This window comes from Gobio gobio (assembly GCF_949357685.1).
Source record: "Gobio gobio genome assembly, chromosome: 19".
Taxonomy (NCBI): Eukaryota; Metazoa; Chordata; class Actinopteri; order Cypriniformes; family Gobionidae; genus Gobio; species Gobio gobio.
In genome coordinates this window covers 48,183,332-48,210,831 of record NC_137112.1, presented here as the reverse complement: position 1 = coordinate 48,210,831, position 27,500 = coordinate 48,183,332, and the positions used below count along the sequence as shown (strand labels likewise).

Genomic DNA, 27,500 nt, shown 5'->3' with positions numbered 1-27,500 from the left:
TGGATCTGAATGCTGCCCTTGCGGTTCACCGTCTCATTGGCCACGCCGATCATCCACTGGGTTTTCTCGGACACCATCACTTCCCAGTAGTGGACGCCCCCAGAGAAGCCCTCGGCTCCCAGTACGGACACCTCCACATCGAAGCGGCGCGGCGAATCCTGAAGGGGCTGAGGGTGCAGATTCCCATACGCCACGATGGTGCAGTCGTCCGATAATATGAGCCGCTGGTGAGCCGTGATGGGGTCCATGGTTAAAGCAGCAGGCACTGGGAACATAAGGAGAGGAAATTAACATCACGCCATCCATTGGGCTTGTTAAGACCTGTTATATATATATATATATTAGTGCTGGGCATCAATTAAAAAAAATTAACTAATTAATCAAATTTTTTTCTGTAATTAATCGCAAGTTTTTAATATTTTGATATTGTAATAATTTCAGTTACTCTCCAAATTAATGTATAAACAATTTAAAGACAGCATATTTTAAATATGTGTTGTATTGTCATATTTTTATGAATGAAGGCCAGTATCACTGATACTAAAGTGTCTATGAAACATTAATGACGTCACATTACAGTATAACTGAAAGCTGCCAATTTCAACATTTTTAAGGCTTTAAAAAAAAAAACTACTTTTAATTTAAGTGAACTTAAAACAATCTTTACATAAACCCATTATAATAAATGTTATATTTACTCATGGCCTTCCCTGTTAGACATATAAAGAAATGTAATAGTTATCAAACAGCTTTCTTAACTGCATAAATAATACATGAAATATAGATTAATCATCATTAAAGCTACAGTTTTCTCTGTTTCCGTTGTTCTGTGATGAACATTAATGACAGACATCATCAGTGCTCCTGTCACTTTAAGATCAGCCGCTGATGAACATGACGCTGATCTCATTTCCTCACAACTCTTCAAGTTAATTTAAGACGTTATTTAACTAATTTAAGACTCTAAATATGAGAATACTCAAAATCCTCTGTGTTATTGTTATTGTTTGTTCAAGAGCAAAAGAGAACTCGATGTGAACAGGAAACTGACGCGAGTCTATCTATGCGTCGAGTGTGTGTGTGTGTGTCTCAAGAGTGTCCCTTGATTAGCTGACATGAGACGCATCCACACAGACAGGACACTGAGACACACACACACACACACACACACACACACACACACACACACACACACACACAGGACATTGGTATACAGCGCGTTCTCTTGTGTCTTGTCGCTTGGAAGCATTTACATGAATAAGAGCGTGATGATCATGTAACGCTAAGCAAAAATGGATATAAAAACGGACGCTGCGTTATTTGCGTTAAATATTTTTAATGCGTTAAGCTGAAAAAAATTAATCGCCCGCGTTAACGCGTTAATTTGCCCAACCCTAATATATATATATATATGTGTCTAAATGGTGATAAAACCGAGGTAATGCTTATCGGTTCACGCCAGCAAATCAATAAATCCAGCGATTTTGCTCTAAAAATCGACGGCTCCGCTCTGGAGTTTCAAACTAAATAAAAAAAACTTGGGGGTGATATTTGACAAAAATGTATCATTTGACCCTCATGTCCAAAATACAGTCAAAAATTCATTTTTTCACCTCAGAAACAATGCAAAACTACGCCCCATGCTATCTGCTTCTGTTGCGGAAAAATTGATTAATACTTTCGTATTTTCTCGCATTGATTATTGCAATGCTCTTCTGGCTGGGGTCTCTAAAACTACCTTAAATAAATTACAGTCAGTGCAAAATTCGGCCGCAAAAATTCTCACACGCACCAGGACTAGCGAACACATCACTCCAGTTTTAGAGTCACTGCACTGGCTTCCTGTCAGGTTTCAGATTGATTTTAAAATTCTTATGCTGATTTACAAGGCCCTTCACGGCTTGGCGCCTCAATACTTATCCGAAATTTTAACTGTTTACACGCCTAGACATAATCCCCGCTCCTCTGATCCGCGGGCCTTTTAGTTGTTCCTTCTACCCGTCTACGCTCTATGGGTGACCGGCCCTTCTCCACTTCTGCACTAAACTCTGCAAATCTCGTGTGTTATATGTATCTTGTGCTTTTTATCTGTCTATGCTTGTAAAGCGCTTTGAGATTCTCTTTTTAAAGGTGCTATATAAAATAAAGATTATTATACACATACATATATATATATATATATATATATATATATATATATATATATATATATATATATATATATATATATATATATATATATATATATATATATAAATAAATTAATGATTATAAAATATAAAAGATAAATACATAAAAAATAGGAATAAGTAGCTGAAGAAAACCTAAGAAAACTAAGAAAAACTAAAAATGAATACAAATAAATCTAAATTAGTACAAAGAAAGGAATAAAAAGAAATACAAATAATTAAAAATAAATGCAAAACACACACACACAGACTTTTTATATTAGATGTCAATATAATCATTTGATATGCCTTTAAAGGGATAGTTCACAACAAATTAATAAAATTAAATATAACTGAAAATAAAAATAAACGTAAAAATAAATACATTTAGATCAATATGAAAATAAATAGAAAAAGGTATAAGTAAATAAAAATACATACATTTAAACATAAATAAATAATGAATTAATATAAAAAATAAGAAAAACTAAAAATGAATAAAAAGAAATATAAATGAGTAAAAAGAAATTAATAAAAATAATTACAAATAAACGCAAAACACACACACACACACACACACACACACACACACACACACACACACACACACACACACACACACACACACACACACACACACACACACACACACACACACACACACACACACACACACACACACACACACACACACACACACACACACACACACACACACACACACACACACACACACACACACACACACACACACACACACACACACAGAGACTTTTTATATTAGATGTCAATATAATCATTTTATATGCCTTTAAAGGGATAGTTCACCCAAAAATGACACAAAAGCAGATATTTTGAAGAATGTTTGTAACCAAGCAGAGAGAGCAACTATTGACTATCATAGTAGGGAAAAATACTATGGTAGTCAATGGCTGATCTGCTTTATTTAAAACATTCTTCAAAATATCTTCTTTTGTAATCAGCAGAACACAGAAACTCATACGGGTTTGGAACAACGTGAGGGTGAGTAAATGATGACCGAATTTCCCTTTTTGGGTGAACTATCCCTTTAATACAAACGGAAAGCATGCACTCCACAATCATGCCTTAAGTTCGGCAAAATCATCAGGACATCACTTGTTCCTTAACATATCAAATCACTGAGTTCTTTGTCTTTTATGTATTGTATCGTTTTCCTAAAGAAGCCTTTCCTAGGAGTGTAGAAAGATGTGCAATCCTGTTCAACCTCTTCATCGCTTTCTCCCTCTTCCATACTTATCGGAGAGGTTCAAAAAGGCTAAATGAGCAGCTGGAAATGGGTGGACTGGGAGGTCATTCTTGTCAATAAAAAAGCGCTGACACAATCACTACCTGAGCTGGTGGAATAATACTCCTCTGAAACACAAACACACTCCCTTTAATTCGTTTTGGTCAGGTCATTTCAAGCGTACGCTCGCAAATATGTGTGCGGAGTTTTGCAGCACTGGCCACTGTTTTAGCGCTTCTTCCAGACATTGAGCACTTTGTTGTAGAAGGATAAACAAACCCCCATCCATCAACCGCTGCCTGGCAAAAGCCATGCCTTCAGTAGTGCCCATTATGGTGCCAGCTTGCTGTGGGTTCAATGGCAGGCAAGTGTGCCAATGGAATGGACTGAGAGAAGAGCAAACCCTGGAAAAAGAACAAGCTTCCTGCATACAGACGAAAACAATGGACACACGCCACTTGGTGAAAAGAGTCCAAACTAGCTTGGACCTGAAAAAGAAACCCGAGCCAAGCAGTTGCAACACATTACGATATGCAGGACCGCCAAGATATAATTCTGGAGAGCCGAGCTATGATGAACGATACATCAAGATAATAAAACATAATGAGGAAATATGTGGAGAAAACCAAGTTTGGGTAAAGAATGCTTATCTGAAGCAATCACTTATCAGAAGTGTTGTGCATTCTTTTGCATTGCACACATTCTAGGGTTCACATGAAATGAGGCTGGAAACTTCTGCTGGCGTGTTTTCCTGCGCTCCATAGATAGGCATGTCTGCCAGAGAGGAAGAGTGAAATTTGCTAAATATTTTCATCTTGGCTATTTAAAACCTTGGCCACAAACGGCAGAGCCAGAGGATAGAATGTCGACATTTCCACTCTTTGACATTGGCAGTTTGCGCTTCAGGTAACCTATAAATAATTTAACCTCAGTCGCCTTGCTTTCGATCCGTCTCTGCCTCTCTCTCTCTCTCTCTCTCTCTCTCTCTCTCTCTCTCTCTCTCTCTCTCTCTGTGTCTCTCTCTCTCTCTCTCTCTCTCTCTGTCTCTCTGTCTCTCTCTCTCTCTCTCTGTCTCTCTCTCTCTCTGTCTCTCTGTGTCTCTCTCTCTCTCTGTCTCTCTCTCTCTCTCTGTCTCTCTCTCTCTCTGTCTCTCTCTCTCTCTCTCTCTGTCTCTCTGTGTCTCTCTCTCTCTCTCTGTCTCTCTCTCTCTCTGTCTCTGTCTCTCTCTCTCTCTGAGTCACGCAAACAAAACAAGCACCAGTAACAGGCTTTGGATTCGGAAAGTGGCACAAAATATTGCTGTTCAAGTTCGGAGGAAAAATAAATAAGGATTAGAGACCGACCAATTTATCGGGGAGCCTATCGCAGATGTATTGGCATCGGCATATATGCCACCGATATGATGTGTCTCACAGTGCGTGAATATTCACACAAAAGTCTTAACATTAGGGATGCCACAATTCTCAATATAATATTGAACCGTTCGGTATGGCATTCACGGTTCAACACGCGCTTGTGAATTGCGTTTTTTGTAAAAATACGCGGTTTTGCATTTAATTAATTATTTTTCTACACATTCTATCATTTGCCTCCATCCCAATACTGAACAACACAACATACATTCACATCACACACTAGTGGTGGAGTTATACTCACGAGACACTATAGATATTCACAATCACCAAAGTTCATTATTTGCAAGCGTTTTAAAGCCTTTCCGGTTAAACATTTCATTCGCGTGCTTATGCACATGCGCTTTTCCGAGCGCGCGCACTAAACGGCTGTCAAACACGTGATTACTGGACTAAGTAGTCGTCTTACTGCGCTAATACTGTCAAATACACACAAGGTTACATAAACACAGTGGGTTATGTCTAAAGTGAAAGTAAAATCGGTGTGTGTCTGTATATTAGATGCGTGCAGGTCTTTAATTGACAGCAGCGCAGCCTATAGTGAACACGCTGTCCTTAAAGGGAACCTCTAAAGTTATGTCATTATTTACTCACTCCAATGTTGTTCCAAACCTGTATTAATTTCTCCTGTTGAACACAGACAGTTGAATACCAGAATTCCATATTATTATTTCCTACAATGGGGACCAGCAACTGTTTGGTTTCCAACATCCTTCAAAATATATTTTATGTCCAACAGAAGAAAGAACTTTATTCAGGTGTAAAACAACTTGAGCGCGAGTAATCAATGACAGAATTTTCATTTTTGAGTGAACTATCCCTTTAATGTTAATACAACAACAAAAGACAAAGAGAAAATCACTCACTGCTCTTGAGTGAAGAACTTTAATAAGAATCAATGTATATTTTATAGAGTATTGCAATAAAAAATATTCTTTATTCTCCTTAACCTCTTGCTGTTCCTGTCGCCTAAGAATAGAATAGCAAAAAACTGATGTGACAAGCCATCAGAACCCAACCGAGATCAAAGGTTAAAAACCGAGGTGTGTATTGAACCGTGGACTTACTGTATTGTTGCATCCCTAATAAACATAGTCGATGTAAAGAATGTAAAGATGAAATTTGCCAGTCACCACCAACGTTTTTGGTCATTTTCACAAGTTTCATGCCCCACACAATATCTTGTTGTATGAATATCTGTACATGTAATATATCAAAAGAAAGAACAGACCCTCTGCTTTACTCTAACTATTATGTATCAACACTTTCAGGGTTTCATTGAAAAAAAATTTGGCAGCCGCCAAAACAAATTTGTCCCGCCAAAGCCGTATTTGATCAATTATTGTGATTTATGAGTGATATAGAATAGATGACTGCTGTGCATGTGATACGGTGCATGTTAATTAAGTGACAGAGAGAAGCACCGTCGTAGCTTTCTAATATTTCACATATTACGTTAATCAAAATCAAAAGGTCGGAAGACCGAATCCATGTTGCAGGTAGCGCATTCTGACATTTTTTTCCTTTAATTACCGCTGGGTGTGAATTGCGCTCAAAAAATGTTGCCTCTTCTCTGACCAGCTGACACAAACCATACTTTCAATAAACGGGAAACAAATCCTGTCCAGTTATGAAGTGTTTTCTGTGTGTTGACAAATCTTTCGCGATGTTCTAACAGACGGGATTCACACACAACGGGTCTGCTAATGATTCGCCACCTAATGACTCCTTTGAACCGAATCATTTTAACGACTGGTTAGAACAGCTGATCAGTCCAACACTGAACTCACAAATCAGTTTAAATTTACTCAGAACACCTGAAATGAGAACACAAGTGTGCTTACACAATTTATCAAGAGTGGATAGTAAGAATTAGCTTTAATTATCCACAGTCTTTTAGCTTATTTATGTTCAAAATGTGTAGTAAAATAAATAGCCTATAAATCACTTAGTTTAGACTGGAGTGAGGTGAACCCAGAACAAAGATGTTATTAGCTAGCTGATCATTTTATGAAATTGTATATGGCAGAAAATAAATTACTACTTTTTAATATTGATATGATTTTATACAAAAACAATTATCTGTAAATAGTGTAAAAAATGAGGAACAAAAACAAACATCAAGGTATTAAAATAAGATAAGCAAACATTACAAACCATTTCTTTTAATTTCTTTTTAATTTATTGTCAGTATTGTGCTTGCAGATCACGTGGGTAGGGTACTCTTTACTGTGCGTGTGTGTGTGTGTGTGTGTGTGTGTGTGGATGACCATGTCTGTCAGCCACCACCGAAGACCCTTTTTGACCCAGGAAAAACCCTGTTGAATGTGTGTGTCCAAACATTTGACTGGTACTGTACTATAATATACACAAACAATATATTGATATATCGATATCAGACTTTTTTTACTCCCTAATCAGTAAACCCAGCCCGATCTGCCAGCGATTTGATTTCGCCCTGCAGCTCAGTTTGGAAACCTGTACATATTTCTATCCTGCTTCTGTTAAAAATGTGTGGGGCCCAATCACAAACCGGCTTATCCACCTGGCGCACTATTGGCAGGTTTAACACAATGATGGAAAGAGAAACAATGGATCGTTGGTCTGATTGGTTGAAGGACTATCCAATTACGTACAGAGTCATTTGAACTATGCTCGTTGATCACGCCTCTTGTGTTCTGATTGGTTGAAGGACTATCCAATCGCGTACAGAGTCATTTGAACTATGCTCGTTGATCACGCCTCTTGTGTCTGATTGGTTGAAGGACTATCCAATCGCGTACAGAGTCATTTGAACTATGCTCGTTGATCACGCCGCTTGTGTCTGATTGGTTGAAGGACTATCCAATCGCGTACAGAGTCATTTGAATTATGCCCGTTGATCACGCCTCTTGTGTTCTGATTGGTTGAAGGACTATCCAATTGCGTACAGAGTCATTTGAACTATGCTCGTTGATCACGCCTCTTGTGTCTGATTGGTTGAAGGACTTTCCAATTGCGTACAGAGTCATTTGAACTATGCTCGTTGATCACGCCTCTTGTGTCTGATTGGTTGAAGGACTTTCCAATTGTGTACAGAGTCATTTGAATTATGCTCGTTGATCACGCCTCTTGTGTCTGATTGGTTGAAGGACTATCCAATTGCGTACAGAGTCATTTGAACTATGCTCGTTGATCACGCATCTTGTGGTCTGATTGGTTGAAGGACTATCCAATCGCGTACGGAGTCATTTGAACTATGCTCGTTGATCACGCCTCTTGTGTCTGATTGGTTGAAGGACTATCCAATTGCGTACGGAGTCATTTGAACTATGCTCGTTGATCACGCATCTTGTGGTCTGATTGGTTGAAGGACTATCCAATCGCGTACGGAGTCATTTGAACTATGCTCGTTGATCACGCCTCTTGTGTCTGATTGGTTGAAGGACTATCCAATTGCGTACGGAGTCATTTGAATTATGCTCGTTGATCACGCCTCTTGTGTCTGATTGGTTGAAGGACTATCCAATTGCGTACAGAGTCATTTGAACTATGCTCGTTGATCACGCCTCTTGTGAAGTAGAAAATATAGAGCAGACTCCGCAGACTAATGTTAAATCTTAAAAGTTTGAGCTTGGTCTGCTGATAGCCAGACAAATTGGTATCGGCCCCCAAAAACCCATATCGGTCGAGCTCTAATAAGGATATTGGAAATACATTTTAAAAACGCTACGCCAGTACAGAATAAAAGGCGGCGAGTGCAGCAGTGTGGAAGGAAGGATTTGAGCTGGATTTGTTTCATGTGACAGGCTGAGCGTCGGCCATTGCTTATTTCTGTCGGTGTAGAAGACGTTGGACAGTTGATTGAGAGAGCGAGATATTCCCTGCTGTGTTATTATAAATAATGCTCTGCCTCAGGTGTGTACTGAAGGGGAATACAGATGGAGGACGCGCGTCTTCAGCAGATATTAAAATGGGCCAGTCGTACAGAGCTCAATCAGCACATTATCTCATTCGCTGGGCTGTAAACATGCAGGTTGTGTTTATGTTGATTAGATCATCTCTAATTGGATGCACTAACAAATGCACAATGATAAGTATTAGATCATTGGACATGATTACTATATTAATGTACTATAGATGCACAGATAACAACGGGCTGATAATTGGATGCAGTTTCTTGCTTGTAGCTCGCTGCCTCATTGCTAGGATGTTGCTATTCGGTTGCTAAGGTGTTTTTAGGTTGTTATTATGTGGTTACTTTAATTCCTGGTCAAATGTTTCAATGATTTTCTGGTCTCTAGATTTGGGCTCTTCAAGTCGATGAGATTTTTTTGACCAGTCTATGTGCCATCAAGCTAAAAAAAAATAAAACCCAAAACTTATTTTTTTTTAAGTTAAGAAATAAAACGGAAAAAATATATATATATATATATAAATATTAAATTTTTTTTTTTTAAATCACTAAAATTACTAATTGGAAATAAAAGTAAGCGAATAAAAAAATGTAATAAAATTATTAAAAACTTAAAAATATTACTAACTGGAAATAAAAACTAATACAAACGAAATAAAAATTAATATAAAATAAAAAATAAAACAAATTAATGTAAAAAATAGTAATATTTAAAAAAAGAAAAACCACTCGAAAATGACAAACTAAAAAAAAATCGAATTAAAGCTGCCTTGGCAAATAGTTGAATCACTAAAATTACTAACTGTAAATAAAATAATAAAATGAAATAAATAATGTAAAATTAAATTTAAAATTCTTTATTAAAAATATTATTTAAATAATATAAAAAATATTACTAACTATAAATAAAAAAACTAAATGAATAAAAATGTATGAAAAAAGTAATATAGAATTAAAATAAAACATCTATTAATTAATTTAAAAAACAGTCATATTTAAACAATAAAAAAGAAAATAGTAATATTTAAAAAAGAAAAGAAAAACTACTATAAATTACAAACAGTAAAATTATTAAATCCAATGAAAGCTATAATAAAAAACTATAGTATATAAATAATACTAATATAACACAGGTCTGATCTCAAAAGAAAAGTAATAATATACCTCTCCTTGATAAGCTGCATTATGCATCCTTCATGTCTGTAGCACAAACAGTGCTGGGTGTGTTTAAATTAGTCAGGCCAAGTTCATACAAGACAGAAACTAATTGCCCAGTGTAAATGTAAAAGTTTCTTGTATGAAATCAAGCGACCATAATCTTGACTCACATAGTCTACAATTAGTGATGTAAAATGAGCTCCAACATGACAGCAAATAAGATTGAAATGAGTGTGTGAAGTCCACAGAAAGGGCAACGCTGCAGTCCTGTGTGCGCTTGGCTGAACCTCCAGTACGTGTAACAGTAATGGCGACGCAGGCCTTAGGCAAATGCCACAAAATATGGATTTTTCTCTGTTCTGAATGCTTATGCCTGGAATATAAGCACTTGTTGATGTTAGCATTCAGCTCAAGATGCTGGGAAGAATTTGCTCAACACAAACAAACATTCTAGATCAAGGTTTACCAAACAGGATTCACAAGAGAATCTCATAAACCCTGTTTGGGAAACCTTGATCTACACTCTAAAAAAAAAAAAGGTTCTATATTGCACCAAAAATGGTTCTTGGCTCGTAATCATAGGGGAACCTTTTTTAGTGCTATATAGCACCAATTTTGGTGCTTCAGTGGTTCTTCAGCGGTTCTTCAACGGTTCTTTGACTAAGGTGCTATATAGCACCTCTGAAGAACCGCTGAAGCACCAAAATTGGTGCTATATAGCACTAAAAAAGGTTCCCCTATGATTACGAGCCTTTTTTTTTATAATGTAGCACAGGGGTCGGGAACCTTTTTTGACCAGAGACATTTTTTTATTTTTGGTTAAAGGCAGTGTTTCCCACACATAGACTAATTTGTGGCGGTGCGCCACAGAATCAACACCGGCCGCCACATATTGCGCGTCGTTATTCTTTATTTTATTTATTTTTACGCTTTTTAAAACACACGTATTCGTTCAGCTGCATTTGCTTTCCCTGCTCTCTCTCTCTGTCACTCACACTCTCAAATGGCCAGACCTGCTTTTGATATGAAACAAAGTCTAAGCTATTACAATTTTAAAAGTTTTAATACGAAATTCAAACAATAAATAGCGTTTTGGCGCTAATGTTGCAGTTAAAGCCAGAGGCATTGAAAAACAGAGTTGCAACATGCTAATAATAATATTTATTGAATATTTTGAGTTGATCTTTTGGTACTAAATAGGCCTACTATTTGTGCAAAAAAATGATGGTCCATTAATGACTTAAAATATTTTTCTTCTAATATTTTTCTTATTTATATTACAATTAGTGTAATAAAGGTTAAAATAGAGAATTCCAATGCAAAGAGGCAAATTAGAGTCATTATGTGGCAAAATAATAATTTTAATTTGTAATGCCATGGTTTACCCACTATAAGCTCTTTAATAAATATACATGTATCTAGTCTGGTTGCTCAAAAAAGTATTGCAGATTATAACTGCTAACTTATTTTTAGTTTTTGCATTTGAATACATATTTAGACATGATCAGACACTAGATTTTTTAAATGTGAAATTTAAAAAAGTTAATAACTTACATCCTAATATTTTTTAATGATACTTATATAAGCACACAAGAGTGAATAATAATGAATGCGAATATAATTTAACCCAAGAAAAGTTTAAAATAGTGCTAAAAAGGCAAACTTGTTTTTCCATATATGTACAGTAGGCTATATACAATGTATTGATACTGAATCAAGATCAAAATCGATATTTGTGCTAATCACCAAACCCCAAAAACCCCCCCATCCGCCACCACAAATTGGTTTCTAATCTGTGGGAAACACTGAAAGTGTCACTTCAGTAATTTTGCATTAAACTTTCTATCAGTAGCAACATAGTAGTATATTTGAATGATCGTGTCAGTAGAATTCAGTTCTCTTTTGCGACATATCGCGCTTTTAATATTTATCTTCAATATAAAGCACATCCAGTTCTTTTCATTCATACATGTTTCGTTATTAATAACTTTAAACAGTATAGTCAACTGAAATCTGCGTGGATTATCATAGCGACATTTATAGGACAGTCTCTGCGGCAAAAGCAAAAGTAGCCAATACCAGCGGGTGAAATGTTTGGAAATGTCTCTTTGCACAGCAAAGCACCAGTTCCAATAAAAGGATATATTAAAGTTTATATAGCTTCCTGGATAACAGAAAATGGGAAAGAGGCGGGACGTGGGCGGAGCTGAGGTGACGTGATGACTAACAGACAGCAGACAAACGGCAATCCACCTGTCACTCAAAGTGGCCACGCCCTTAATTATGCAGGACTTTAAGGCTTTATATAATGTAAACGAATGAGTTATAAAAGTTGGGCATTAAAGGGTTAGTTCACCCAAACATGAAAATTCTGTCATTAATGACTGAGCCTCATGTGGTTGGACACCCGTCAGACCTCCGTTCATCTTCAGACACAAATGAAGATATTTTAGTGTAAATCTGATGCTCTGAAAGGCCTCCATTGGCTCAATGGCACCGTTCACTCTCAAGACCCTTAAAAGACACTAAAGACTAAAGTTACAAAGTCCATCTCACTACAGCGGCTCTACAATAACTTTATGAATCGGCGATAATAGTTTTTGTGCGCAAAAAAACCCTAAATAACGACTTATATAGCGATGACGATTTCAAAACACGGCATCATGAAGCTTCGAAGCGTTATGAATCAGTGAGTCGATTCAGCAGTTTGAATCGCCAAATTTCAGCAGTTTGGCAGTTTGACACTCGATCCGAATCATGATTCGACTCACTGATTCATAACGCTTCGAAGCTTCATGAGGCCGTGTTTTGAAATCGGTCATCACTATGTAAGTCGTTATTTAGGGTTTTTTTGCGCACAAAAAATATTGTCGCCGATTCATAAAGTTATTGTAGAACCACTGTAGTGAGATGGACTTTGTAACGATGTCTTTAGTGTCTTTTAAGGGTCTTGAGAGTGAACGGTGCCATTGTGCCAATGGAGGCCTTTCAGAGCATCAGATTTACACTAAAATATCTTCATTTCTGTTCCGAAGATGAACGGAGGTCTGACGGGTGTCCAACGACATGAGGGGAAGTCATTAATGACAGAATTTTCATTTTTGGGTGAACTAACCCTTTAAACATGTGTTTTTCTGCTGTAAAGTTGGCCATTTTAACATGAGCTCAATGAGATTCTGCTCCTTCTGGAGTCTGTCTCTAGTGGCCAGTCCATGAACTGCAGCTTAACTCACTTCCGTATCGGCTTCTGGAGAAACTGCGGGAGGAGCCGCTTGCACTGAACAACTTGAATATTACTATCCTTAACTTCGGTAGGCTGTACAACAAGGGAATTGTAATTGGCTGCCTTTCTGCAGAGAGTGAATCTCTGTTGATGTGTCAATTTTTGTTATTGATCATTTGTTGGTAAAGGGTCAGACACCGGTGAGCCACATGATTTTTGTCAAAGAGCCAGGTTTATTCCTGACCACTTATCTAGTTTTTCTGTGCAGATTATTGAATGCTCATGTGCTTAAATTCCAGGTATAATCATTCAGAACAGTGACAAAGCATTTGCAGTCAATAATGACACATAGTATGGACAATACCACTATTTAAAACTTTAGTTAAGGAGTATTACCTGGTGATATATCCAGAAAAAGAGACTTCCAGATTGTATATTGTAAGGGCCCCATGTATTTGGATGTGGGAAAGTCTTCGTAGGTGAGGTTCGTTTCATGGATCTTTCCCTTTATTCTGTGGAGACACAGGACAACAACTGCATTACTCAAATTCAACACTGGCAACCCACCAAACCCCAAGCGACCGATTCTTCCTCAATGGCTAGATCCTGTTTCCAAACACTCATTTTCAAATCGTACCGTGTTTTCTACATAGCTGTGCCGGCCCTGCAAAGTCAAACAGCTCAAATTTGCCGTTGGGAATGAGGTCAATCTGGGCAACACTGCAGATCACTTTCATTAGTTCAACCCCAACATTAATCATGCTATTCCTTTCCCATATGGCTAACTCCATGAGCAACAACTGCTACACACCCATTTAGTTCTCTCAGAATGGCTTGAACTTACATACTAGGGATGCCACAATTCTCAATATAATATTGAGGCGTTCGGTACGGCATTCACGGTTCAATACGCGCCTGTGAATTGCGTTTTTTTCGGTTTTGCATTGAATTAATAATTTTTCTACAAATTCTATAATTTGCCTCCATCCCAATACTAAACAACGCGACATACATTCACATCACACACTAGTGGTGGAGTTATACTCACGGGACACTAGAGTTATTCACAATCACCAAAGTTCATCATTTGCATGCGTTTTAAAGCCTTTCCGGCTCATTCGCGTGTGTGGTTTTAACGCTTTTCCGAGCGTGTGCACTAAACGCCTGTCAAACACGTGATTACTGGACTAAGTAGTCGTCTTACTGCGCTAATACTGTCAAATACACACAAGGTTAACATAAACACAGTCAGTTATGTCTAAAGTGAAAGTAAAATCGGTGTGTGTGTGTGTGTATTAGATGCGCGCAGGTCTTAAATTGACAGCGGCGCAGCCTATAGTGAACACGCTGTCCTTAAAGGGACAGTTCACCTCTAAAATGATGTCATTATTTACTCACTCTAATGCTGTTCCAAACCTGTATTCATTTCTCGATGACAGAATTTTCATTTTTGAGTGAACTATCCCTTTAATGTTAATACAACAACAAAAGACAAAGAGAAAATCCCTCACTGCTCTTGACTGGAGAACTTTAATACAGCAGCTTTAATAAGAATCAGTGTATATTTTATAGTGAAGTCTATGTAGTGTTTTATTTGTACATTTATTCATTCAATTTCATACTTAAATGCTGCTGTACAGCTCTGAGCTGCCAGTGTAAATCTTTATATATATTTATTTTATATTATACAATACACTAGGAATGTGTACACAAGTAAAGTTTTAAGTTTAAGTAAGGTTTTTTAATTCTTTTAAGTAAAATAAAGAAAGAGTATTGCAATAAAAAATAGTATTTTTGTCCTTAACCTCTTGCTGTTCCTGTCGCCTAAGAATAGAATAGCAAAAAACTGATGTGACAAGCCATCAGAACCGAACCGAAAACCATGGTTAAAAACCGAGGTATGTATTGAACCGTGGACTAACTGTATTGTTGCATCCCTATTACATACATATTCGATTATCTCTCAACCCCCTAACTATCCTTTACCTAGACTAGTCTCTCTTCTGTGACATACAGCAAAGGGCAATGGTCACATACATAAGTCAAATAACCTGACTTGCCTTGGTAGCTTCCACCAGCAATACCCTCCACGAATCACTTGCTCCCTGACCAGCAGTTACAAGAAAAAAGACAAAACGTTTTAGACCAGAGAATCTCAAACTACCATGTAAAACACCCTCAACATACGCTCATCCACTCATAGAGACAGAGCGACACGCGTCATAATCTGAAGGCCACGCCCACCGGGGGGGAAACAATCAAACCGTCTCCATTGACTTTGCATTGCGTGAAGCGCCTCCTTGTCATTTCGGACTTATAACAAAAAACTGAACAATGTCTAAAAGCTGATATGTGATAAAGTGTACAGCAAACAAGCTAAACAAAACCCAGAAGCAAAAACCCAGACGTTTTTATAAGCTATTGACCCAAAAAACGAGCGTTTAAGGACAAAAAAGTGGATTCAGGCCATTGAGACAGCGCGCGACGGGTCATATTACACTGAGAACTACGACGACTAGAGAGGAACGTAATCAGCGACAGGAAATATAATACATAAAACGGACATTTGGATATTTGACTTAACAGTGACAAAATGTTTACTGCACACATAGATATACTGAGACACACTGAGTGTCAGGATCCCAAAATTTCCCCATTCTTCTGCTGAAGCTTCACTTCGTATTGCCTGTATCCACTTTTATCTTCTTAAACGCTCGTTTTTTTTGGGGTCGACAGCTTATAAAAACTTATTTCTGTGTTTTTTAGCTTGTTTGCTGTACACCTGGTCACATATCAGCTTTTAGACATTGTTCAGTTTTTTGTTATAAGTCCGATATGACAATGAGGCAGCCTCACGCAATGCAAAGTCAATGGAGAGCGTTGGATTGTCCCCCCCCCCCGGTGTGGGCGTGGCCTAAATACGCTCTGTCTCTATGGGCGTGGCCTAATTACGCTCTGTCTCCATCTCCGAGTCGCAGCGCGTCCTGAGTACCTGTCTGACGTCAGGGCGATTCCTTCCAGGAACTCGTGCCGGCTGGTCTCGCTGAGCCGGTCCTGGAGGATCTGGATGCCTTCCTTGACGTCGCGGAGCTGCTGGCTGTAGCGCTGGATCTTGTGCTCGATGTCGGAGAGCGTGCGAGCTGTATCCGCCTCCAGCTCCTCCAGCATGCTCTTCTGCCGCTCGCGCAGGAAGCGGTGCAGTCGCTCAAATGCATCGCCGATTGTGGCGCGAAGGCTCTTCGCTGATGACTATAAAGTAGAGAAGACTTTCGTTAGGCAAGACTTTGTTCAGTTAAATGGGACACACGGTCTCAAATAACAGCCCTTGACCACCCACTGTGCATTAGGGCTGGGCATTATTTTTCGATTAATCGTTTTTTAACCTCTTAACTGTCACCGTCCCGCTAGCGGGACGCCTGGCACTCTTTTTTGATCGCCTTTTTTTCGTATAATATATTTTAGTAATTATCATAAATTAGGTATCATTCGAAAGCTTACGAACTCAAAATTCATCCTGTGAAAACCGTTTTGAAATTGGACGTTGCGTTACCATGGAAATGGTACTTTAAATTATTTTAGCAGGCTCCTCCCCCTAGTGGGCGGCGTCATGTTTCATATTACAACATTTATTTTAACGACTTTATAATCAAAATCTTTTCTAATCTTGACACATATCGTCGGAAAGGTCTGAGTCTCAAGGGTTCATATTTGGGGACCGTTTTGTGATGGAAGTGACATTTGGACAGAAAATTACAGGAAAGGGCATCAAAAAAACAATCAATGGAATTTCAATGACACCCGGTGGCTGTTTGTGGTACAGCGCCCTAAACAACATCTCATGGGAACTTCAATTTTCGTGATATCAACTTCAAATTTGAAACACAACTTGGTTACACATATGGCTTTGATTTTATAGTAATTTTAGATTAAAAATTTTTTGTAAAATATATATTTTATATAAAATAAAAAATATTTAGTACAGTATTTTTTATTTACAGTAAATTTAAACTTCCATAACTTTTTCATACTTTCATATTTTGAATTGCTTTCACTTCAGCCGAGTGTCTGCTTTAAAACAAGACCAAACTTAGGTCTATATATTCCTAAGCATTCTTGAATTACAGCCCTTTAAGTTTGGATAGTGCATTTTCATGTGTATTCTCAAAAAGGGGGGTGACAGTTAAGAGGTTAAAATATGGTCGATTCAAAATCGATTCTCAAGGCCAAGAATCTATTTTTTTCCCCGGGGGTTTCCAGTCGATCCTGCCCGGTATCGCATATATGCTTGTCGTTAAGATAAAATCTAATGGCAGTCGCATCTAAGGAAGGCACGCAAATAACAGAGATAGGGACAAATATAATGCATCATCCGGGGCACGAATCAAAGCTCAGACGCCATTGGAGGAAAAAGCCTTCATAAAAACGGACAGAGTCTGAATGACGGTCGGCTAAATCGCAAGAAATGCTTGTCCTTTACTGAAAATTGCTGAAAATCATCCAATATCCTTTTTATGTTTTAGAATAAGTGTATCAAAATATCCATAAAAACAAAATTGTCTTGTATTTTACATAATTGTATGCATTTGAAATATAGAGATGGGTTCTGTTTTAATGTAGGCCTACCCAAGTGTACCTAAAATAAAAAGAGTTTAATATACAGGTTTGTGGCTCTTAATTTCTTTTTAATAACCCACTTGTAAACTTGTTCACTGTTCTTTTTTATAAATATAGTAGGCTATTTGAATTAAATCTATATTCATTGAGTTGAATCGAAATTGAATCTCCATTACTCGAGTGAAAGTAAAAGTACTACTGGTCAAATATTACTCTGTTACAAGTGAAAGCTGTTAAAAACTATTTGTCCTTAAGTAAAAGTACAGAAGTACTTGCTTTTAAAAGTACTTAAGTATCAAAAGTAAATTTCCTTTTTTATGTCAATGCGTTATTTTATTATTGTTGCATTATTGTATGTAAAAAAAGATGCCATTACAACACATATTTAAAATATGCTGTCTTTAAATAGTTTCTACATTAATTTGGAGAGTAACTGAAATTACTACAATATCAAAATATTAAAAACTTGTGATTAATTACAGAAAACAATGCGATTAATTAGTTAATTTTTCCCAGCACTACTGAATATATATACACTACTGTTCAAAAATAAATTATTCATTTTATTTAGCAAGGATGCATGAAATTAATCAAAACTGACAGTCAAGACATTAATAATGTTCCAAAGATATTCTTTTTGTCCTTTTGAACTTTCTGTTCATCAGAGAATCCTCATAAAAACATGCATGGGCATTCATCAATATATATTTATACGTTTTATATTTTTGATCAAATAAATGCAGTCGTGGCGAATTAAAGTATCCGTTTCTATACTTCCAAAAAATCTGACTGACCACAAACTTTTAAAATGGCAGAATACAAATGTGTTTTTTTGTTCAATCACATGATTACAAAAAAATTATTTACATAACTGGAACAAGCGGACAGTTAATTTGCCTACAGTAGAGAACATTCTGAGTCAACAGTTGTTATTATATTATTTTAAGCAACTTCATGCAAACATTAAAGGCTAAAATAACCAATCATTTATTTAGTAATGTGTCTAAATGAAGTAAACTTGCATCAAGTTGACCATCAAATCTAAAATTGAGAATGTAATGTAAAGAGATAAAGGTATGTGCAGTCTGAGAAGTTTAAAATGGTGGTCTCTGTAGTCTTTAGCCGTGTTTCCTCAACTTTCCCCAGGAAATAGGGAATTATTATTATTATTAAAATATGAGCGATGGACTGACAACGAGGTTCAGGCTATATTAAGCTTATATGCGGAGGACGAAACCCTGCGGGAACTGGAGAGTCAAGCGCAGTCCTGCGTCGCTGAACTAATCTTCAAGGTACTTTAAACTGCGATGGAAACGCAGACAGCAACAGGTCTGGGGGAAAAAAGCTCCTGGGACAAATTGTTCCAGGTAATTTCGGTGGAAATGCGGCAGCCGACACCGGGAGAAGATGGTTAAAAAAAACTCTGTCCTAACCAGGCATGACATGACAATTTTCAAGCATCCATTAATTTGTGTGTCTAGAAATAAAATACAGCTTGAAGTGACAAAAACACAGACAAACAATCTATTTGATGTTTAAACTCGAGTGGGAACTGAAACTACAGAGCGTTATGAATCAGTGAGTCGATTCAGCGGTTCAGAGCGTTATGAATCAGTGAGTCGATTCAGCGGTTCAGAGCGTTATGAATCAGTGAGTCGATTCAGCGGTTCAGAGCGTTATGAATCAGTGAGTCGATTCAGCGGTTTGAAGCGTTATGAATCAGTGAGTCGATTCAGCGGTTCAGAGCGTTATGAATCAGTGAGTCGATTCAGCGGTTTGAAGCGTTATGAATCAGTGACTCGATTCAGCGGTTTGAAGCGTTATGAATCAGTGAGTCGATTCAGCGTTTTGAAGCGTTATGAAACAGTGAGTCGATTCAGCGGTTTGAAGCGTTATGAATCAGTGAGTCGATTCAGCGGTTCAGAACGTTATGAATCAGTGAATCGATTCAGCGGTTCTGAGCGTTATGAATCAGTGAGTCGATTCAGCGGTTCAGAGCGTTATGAATCAGTGAGTCGATTCAGCGGTTCAGAGCGTTATGAATCAGTGAGTCGAATCAGCGGTTTGGAGCGTTATGAATCAGTGAGTCGATTCAGCAGTTTGAAGCGTTATGAATCAGTGAGTCGATTCAGCGGTTCAGAACATTATGAATCAGTGAGTCGATTCAGCGGTTCTGAGCGTTATGAATCAGTGAGTCGAATCAGCGGTTTGGAGCGTTATGAATCAGTGAGTCGAATCAGCGGTTTGGATTGCCAAAGTCACGTGATTTCAGCAGTTTGGCGGTTTGACACGCGATCCGAATCATGAATCGACTCACTGATTCATAACGCTTCGAAGCTTCATGATGCAGTGTTTTGAAATCGGTCATCGCTATATAAGTCGTTATTTAGGTTTTTTTTGTGCACAAAAACTATTCTCGTCTTCATAAAGTTATTGTAGAGCCGCTGTAGTGAGATGGACTTTGTAACTTTAGTCTTTAGTGCCTTTTAAGGGTCTTGAGAGTGTAAAGTTGAGCCAATGGAGGCCTTTCAGAGCATCAGATTTACACTAAAATATCTTCATTTGTGTCTGAAGATGAACGGAGGTCTGACGGGTGTCCAACCACATGAGGGTCAGTCATTAATGACAGAATTTATATTTTTGGGTGAACTAACCCTTTAAATGAACAGGTCTGGGGGAAAAAAGCTCCTGGGACAAATTGTTCCAGGTCATTTCGGTGGAAATGCGGCAGCGGGAGAAGATGGTTAAAAAAAACACTGTCCTAACCAGGCATGACATGACAATTTTCAAGCATCCATTAATTTGTGTGTCTAGAAATAAAATACAGCTTGAAGTGACAAAAACACAGACAAACATCTATTTGATGTTTAAACTCGAGTGGGAACTGAAACTACAGAGCTGTCTAAAGCCCTATTCGGACGGTAATTGTTTCTCGTGGGGTCGTAAGTTATTTTCATCATTGTCAGGGGCTTGTCTGGGATTTTATTGCCGTCCGAATCCAGAATGTCAGTGTTTTTCTCCCACCATCCGGCCGAATTACAGACAAACACCAAGGTCTTGTGGTGATTTAACTGCCGTCTGAATCCACATCTCTGAGTTTTCAAGAATATATCACTTCAAAATTCAATGTTTATATCCTTTTTGACCCCTGCGGAGCACCGTACGGTTGCACTTCGCTGTCATTTGGATGCATTTTAAAGATCTAGACTTTTATTATGGAAATGCTGGCAAATATATACACAAGAGCAATAGATTTCATCACAAAATAAGAAAAGCACGTTAACATTTGAAATGCGATTATATCTGTTAAAATAACCGCAGCTTTATGATTACCTCATGTAAATAAGAGGCTGGATTCACTTATTCCCGCTCATTTCTATGTGGAATAAAAGGACATCCTTTATTTTGAGACAGAAAACTATTTTAACTATAATGTGCGTCTATATATCTTCCTATTTTAAAACAGGTTTAAATAATTAAATTAGGATATACTTTCCTATTAAATTAAATATGCATTTATTCTTATTATAGCAAGTAGGGCTGCATGATTATGACAAAAATCATAATTGTTGATTATTCCCATGAAATTGTAATTGTGATTATTAAATACGATTATCACACTTTTGAAATGCTTTATGCCATTGTCTGAAGTGATTGCATGTCATATATCAGAATAAACAAGCTGTAAACACTATTCCTGATTGATTTTCTATAGCAGAAAGCCTCAAAAGTCAAATATACATTAGTTTGGTTTCTCTAAATAAATAAAAAAGTAAAAAAAAATGCATGGTATTATAATGTTATACTAAAAATAAAAAATTAAAACAATGGAGAAAAAACTTAAGATGAAGTGGACTTTTTTTTTGTAATTGCTATTACATTTTATTGAACGATTACATAATTGTGGCCTCTGTAATTGTAATCATGATTACAAATTTGATTAATTGTGCAGCTCTCACACCAAGCATATGACATTTTAATTTACAGCATAAAAATCATGTTATTGACCACGTGAGCAGTGCGTTTCCAGGATCGAGAACTCGAGTTTTATCACTGAGGTGGCATGCACAGTTATTTTAACGGATGTCCATTTGAGAAACAATTACCATCTGAATAGGGCTTTAACCCTCTGGTGCTCTTCGGTCATTTCTGACCGGAAAAGTTTCTGTTTTGAAATGTTAAAAATCACAGCTTCATCTTAATTATATGAAACTTGGTGACTTTTCCAGCATTAGGTATGTAAACACACAAAACAATTGGGGTCATGATTCGAGCATGCTAATTGGTCGGTAAAAAAAAAAAAAAATAGCGTTCATGGTCTTCGGTCATAAATGACCGACATTAGGAAATGAATGGAAATCTGCAAAAACACAATTCTCAGAATATTTGTTTGTACAATCTACAAATCGGCAACACAATGCTGAAAAAAGTACACAGCAGTGAAGGAGTGACACTCTAAAACATCAAGAGTGTGATATTGACACATCCACTCACACACACACACACACACACACACACACACACGCACACTTATACACACACACGCACACTTATACACACACACGCACACTTATACACACACACACGCACACTTATACACACACGCACGCACACTTATACACACACGCACGCACACTTATACACACACGCACGCACACTTATACACACACGCACGCACACTTATACACACACGCACGCACACTTATACACACACGCACGCACACTTATACACGCACGCACGCACACTTATGCACGCACACACACACACACACACACACACACACACACACACACACACACACACACACACACACACACACACACACACACACACACACACACACACACACACACACACACACACACACACACACACACACACACACACACACACACACACACACACACACACACACACACACACACACACACACACACACACACACACACACACACACACACACACACACACACACACACACACACACACACACACACACACACACACACCTATGAAAAACTGAACCTACAAACCATATTTGGATTTTTTTTTTTTTAATACTCCCACTTGTGCTCTTCGGTCAAAAATGACACATAGGAAATGAATGGGAAATCTTCGAAAACACAAATTCACAGAAAAAAATCTATATTTCTAACAAACAAAAAAAATATCTAAAACTTTAAATGTGTAAAAAAAATCATTAAATGTGTTCAAAACAGAACTAGTGAATTCTCCATAGAGACCTCTAGTGGTTACACACATGATTGCATGATTTCTTAAATAATTCAAAAAGAGGGGCTAATCTGCCTTCAAAAATATTAATTTTGAAGGCCTAGTCTCTATTTTAACCTGAAATACTGCATTAATTAAAAAAACAAAAGACAAATTACAAATTTTTTTTTTTTGTGATAATTTTCAATGGCAAAAATAGACCATAATTATTGCATAAATATAAAAAAATACCATCAAATCATCTCAAAATACAAAATTAAAAAGAAAAAATATTATTAAAGAAAAATAAATTGCATTGGTTTGACTGGGGTGGAGGAAGTTTCATTTGTAGGTGTCCGGTCACTTATGAGCGGGAAGACGAGCAATGCAAACGAAGAGCACCAGAGGGTTAAAATAAAAAGAGCTGTAAGAGACGTATCTGGTTAGAACACAGCAAAAAGCATGTCGTATCAATAACCATACCTGCATGTAATGTCCCGATATATAGAAATAAAATTGACAATATTATTAAAATGATCTGATAATTAAACATGCATTACTTTGCTATATTATCATTATTTCTGCAGAGGCTCAGTGAGACGTAATGGACTATGAAGCAAATGGAAAGTATGAAGCATAAGAATGCATCAGCATAGAGGACACACGGCCTAATGGTCACTGGAAATGGCCTTAGGGTTGCTCCTCCATCCCCAGGGTTATTGTAGGACACCATTACACATTCAGACGGGCATCTGAGCGACAGGATAAAAGCAGAGGGGTCGATGCAGAACGTAAAAGAGAATTGTAAAATGAGTTAATAAACCTTGTCGTTGACCGTGAAGAAGGGAAAAAAGTCAAAGAGATGTTGGAGGAAGCCGGTCATCTCCATTAAAGCGTAAAGAGCACCGTCGACGGATCAAAGATCTAAAACCTCAAGGTCGAATCGATGCAGGACAGAAGACGTTCCCCTGATATTTCCATTTCTTTCTTCGCCTATAATAAGAACGACGATTACAAGATTACTCCTACTAAGCAAATAAAATAAAGGACTTGTTTCGCTTCTGTTTTTCCAAAGGGAAATGTGATTTCCTTGCCAACGGGATGATGAAATCCTGTTAAGATCCCGTCTCGCTCTAGCGTCAGTCTCCTGATGGATGATGGGATTTAGTGATGCTGAAGTGGTGTTGGTCTCTTGAAAGCATTCTCCCCATGGGCTGCTCTGTCTCAGACGGCTCTATTTAAAGCCAGTAAACACGTCCCATGAGCCTAGCGTGACTCGGCCTGCTCGCTACGACATCTGCTAATCACACACATCTTTCCTTGGGGTCTTCCATTCAGATTCAACATCGGCCTGCCGCTGAGATACATCTAGAGCATGCTAGCGGGGTGTAGGGCTGCAACTAACGATTATTTTAATAATCGATTAATCGAACGATTAATCGTCGATTATTGTCATTGGCATCGGCGACTAATCAGTACATTTTGAACGATTATTCAACTTTTTCAATTAGTTAAAACCTTGAGTTATCCATATTCTAACTATAATATATAAAAGTCAGCTTTTGAAATGGTTGTTTTTAGTGTTAGACCGATATATCGGGCCGATATTTTTTACGTGTATCGGCCGATACAAGGCTGCTGCGTTGGCCGATATTTTTCCCCTGCATTATTTCCAGACAGGCGTCCACAGGGCAGCTCTCACCGTCTTCAAACTGTCTCGCTCTCCCTCGCGCATATTAATCAAAATCAATTGAGAATTGACACAATGGTAAAAGGTCGAAAAACTGAAGTTTCAATTGGAGCACTGGGAGATTTTCTCCTGAATTACCGCTGGTGTTTCTACAAGAGATTAAGTGAAGTGCACCAACACTCTAAAAAATGCTGGGTTAAAAATAACCCAAGTTGGGTTGAAAATGGACTAACCCATCATATTGGGTTGTTTTAAGCAAACATTTAACCCAACCGCTGGGTCAAAACAACCCAATTGCTGGGTTAGTCCATATTCAACCCAACTTGGGTTATTATTTTTAACCCAGCATTTTTTAGAGTGTAACCATTAAATGACTAGGTTGTAAATAGTTGTAAAATGAAGTATAGTACAGTCAGTGTGCACTTTATTATGCTGCTCGCTTGTTGATACTGTAATTATTTTATTTATGCTTAAATATTTATTTTCAGAATTTATTTTCACCACTGAACTCTTTTTTTTTTTCTTGTTCTACCTCACTTGTTTTTACTATTTGTTAAATATTGTTTTTATTTAGTTCAATAAATGTTCCTTTTTTTAAATTGTGCATTTTAAATTGCTATCATCATGATCATTGTGTCATTTTTATGATGTAAATTGACGGAGCAAAAGCTTCAAATATCGGCTCAAGAAAATCGGCAGCCCGTATCGCTCATCGGCTAAGGCTGATGAAAAAAAATCGGTATCGGCATCGGCACTAAAAAATCCATATCGGTCGACCCCTAGTTGTTTTAATGAACTTTGAGCCAAGTTCTCAGAACTCAAATCACACACAAATGCTCTCTAAGCATTGTTTAAATATTCTGTTTGCTTTCAATTGAAAAAATAAATAATAATAAACAAAAATTAGCTGCATTACAGACAACAAAAATAAATAAAATAGATGTTTTAATGTGAACATCTCTTGGCAGCTTCATTTGTAAAACAATAACAGGCCCACTGCTTTTCTTAAAACTGAAACAGAAAAAGAGGACATTTACTTCAGGACACAAAGAATGGCACAAATATTAATCTGCAAATGACAGTGCAGACAAAATGACATAATATTAATCTCTTACATGACAATTGAGCTGACAGATTCTCATTCACCTTTTAATTAACAATATGAAAAATGATATTCTTCCTAACATCACCTTTTGTGAGTCTTCATGCATATGGAACAAAATACAGGCGAGTGATGAGACTATAATACCTAATAGTGTTATCATAATAGAAACAGTTCTGACTCCAAGCTCGATCAAACTTTATTCTACGCTAAATAAATCATCACATTACTGTAATTATATTATTATTGTTACAATTATTATTGCATTCTCTAATAAAGAGATTTACCGCTAGTTAGTTAGTTAGTTGTTTCCTCTTTAAGTGCTCCAACATTCACGTTGTGCTCCTGTGAAAAGTTTGGCCTTGCACGTCTCAATCAGCTGTAGTTCACTGATCAGGATACGAGTCAATGGGCTGATCCCTGATCAGTGAACTACAGCTGATTGAGACGCAGACTTAGGGCGTTTTCACACCTGAGAGTCGCACCAAGGTCGGAACCGAAGTTCATGTTTTTACACATTTTATACATTGGGTTAGTTTTGGTTTGGTCACATTGCCATCATGCGAGCGCACTAAAGAACTGAACATGACACACTTGAGTCCACTCGTCTTCATCTATCGGCATCTGGACACTGATTGGTTTGTAAACGGACGTGCGTCTGACGCGTCTTTGACAAGAGTGAATGAACGGACGCATATCGCCGCCACTAGTGAACAGTGCACATTGCTGGACTATTTTCTTTTCGTTACGTTTAAAAGTGGACATTTCAAGCTTTATAAACACATATTTCTCATGTTTGTGAGACGAGTATCTGCTGAGTTTGGGTTTATTTGAGACTCGCTCCAGTTCATGTGTAAAGCATGTGATCGCTCCCGCCATTATTGTCTGCTATAGACTATTAGCTTCTTATTTATTAAATCCAGGCAATTATCTGATTAAACGTTGATTAAATTTAAGATACAATTTATACAAATCGAAATTCACTTTAAAGAAAGGCTTTCTAAGCAAAATCATAAAAAATTTCGTTCAAAATCATTTCTGACCTTCTGTCTTATGACATATTGCGCATCTTTTCACTTTTCATAATCAACGTAGCCGAGATTAAATTTAAAAATAACATTATAATATTTAAACATAAACAGGAACTTCCTGTAAATGGTCTGAAAGTGTGAACCACACAGAAAACGCTTTCACACTAGAAACGAACCGAAGTTTGTTCAGTTTGATCCGGATCAAGACGACCTCTTTTCGTTTGACCAAATTTCGTCTGTTTGATCCGGACCGTGTTACGGTGGAGGTTTCACATCTGTCATTTTGATTCGGCCCAAACTGAAAAGTCAGAAAATCCGGACCAAACAAGGCAGGTGTGAAAACGCCCTTGGTTTGAAGATTTGTGAAACTTTCCCATATCTTGCATTTTTTATTGTCGACTAATCGCTTCAGCCCTAGCGGGTGGCAACCAGTTAAAAACTAACTAGGAGGTATCACTGACATGAGCTACATGCTAAAGTTACATTATTATCACGATGTAAATAAGAGATTCATTGATTATAACCAAAGACAAAAGGGACTGTGTTATAACAGGAGTGTCCAGAACTCGCGTTTTGATTGACAGATCACTTTCTTTATAACATTTAATCACAGTTTAAACAGTGTGAAGTTGATTGTAGATTTTTTATAATGGGTTTATGTAAAGATTGTTTTAAGTTCACTTAAATTAAAAGTATTTTTTTTAAAGCCTAATAAATGTTGTAATTGG

The 27,500-nt window shown here is 37.4% G+C and overlaps 1 protein-coding gene across 3 annotated transcripts in view; it reads right to left on the bottom strand.

Moving 5' to 3' along the window:
* trim62.1 (tripartite motif containing 62, tandem duplicate 1) overlaps positions 1-27,500 on the bottom strand; it is a 120,028-nt gene that overhangs the window by 2,197 nt on the left and 90,331 nt on the right. For 2 of the 3 annotated variants that reach the window (XM_079844638.1, XM_079844639.1), the window contains exons 4-6: positions 16,116-16,372; positions 13,520-13,635; positions 1-265 (exon numbers count right to left, since the gene is read on the bottom strand). The exon at positions 1-265 is cut by the window's left edge. In XM_079844638.1, coding sequence (XP_079700764.1) covers positions 1-265; positions 13,520-13,635; positions 16,116-16,372 — 638 coding nt within the window. Of the gene's footprint in view, positions 266-13,519; positions 13,636-15,183; positions 15,229-16,115; positions 16,373-27,500 lie in introns of all 3 variants that reach the window. The other variant, XM_079844637.1, reaches the window with a different exon arrangement.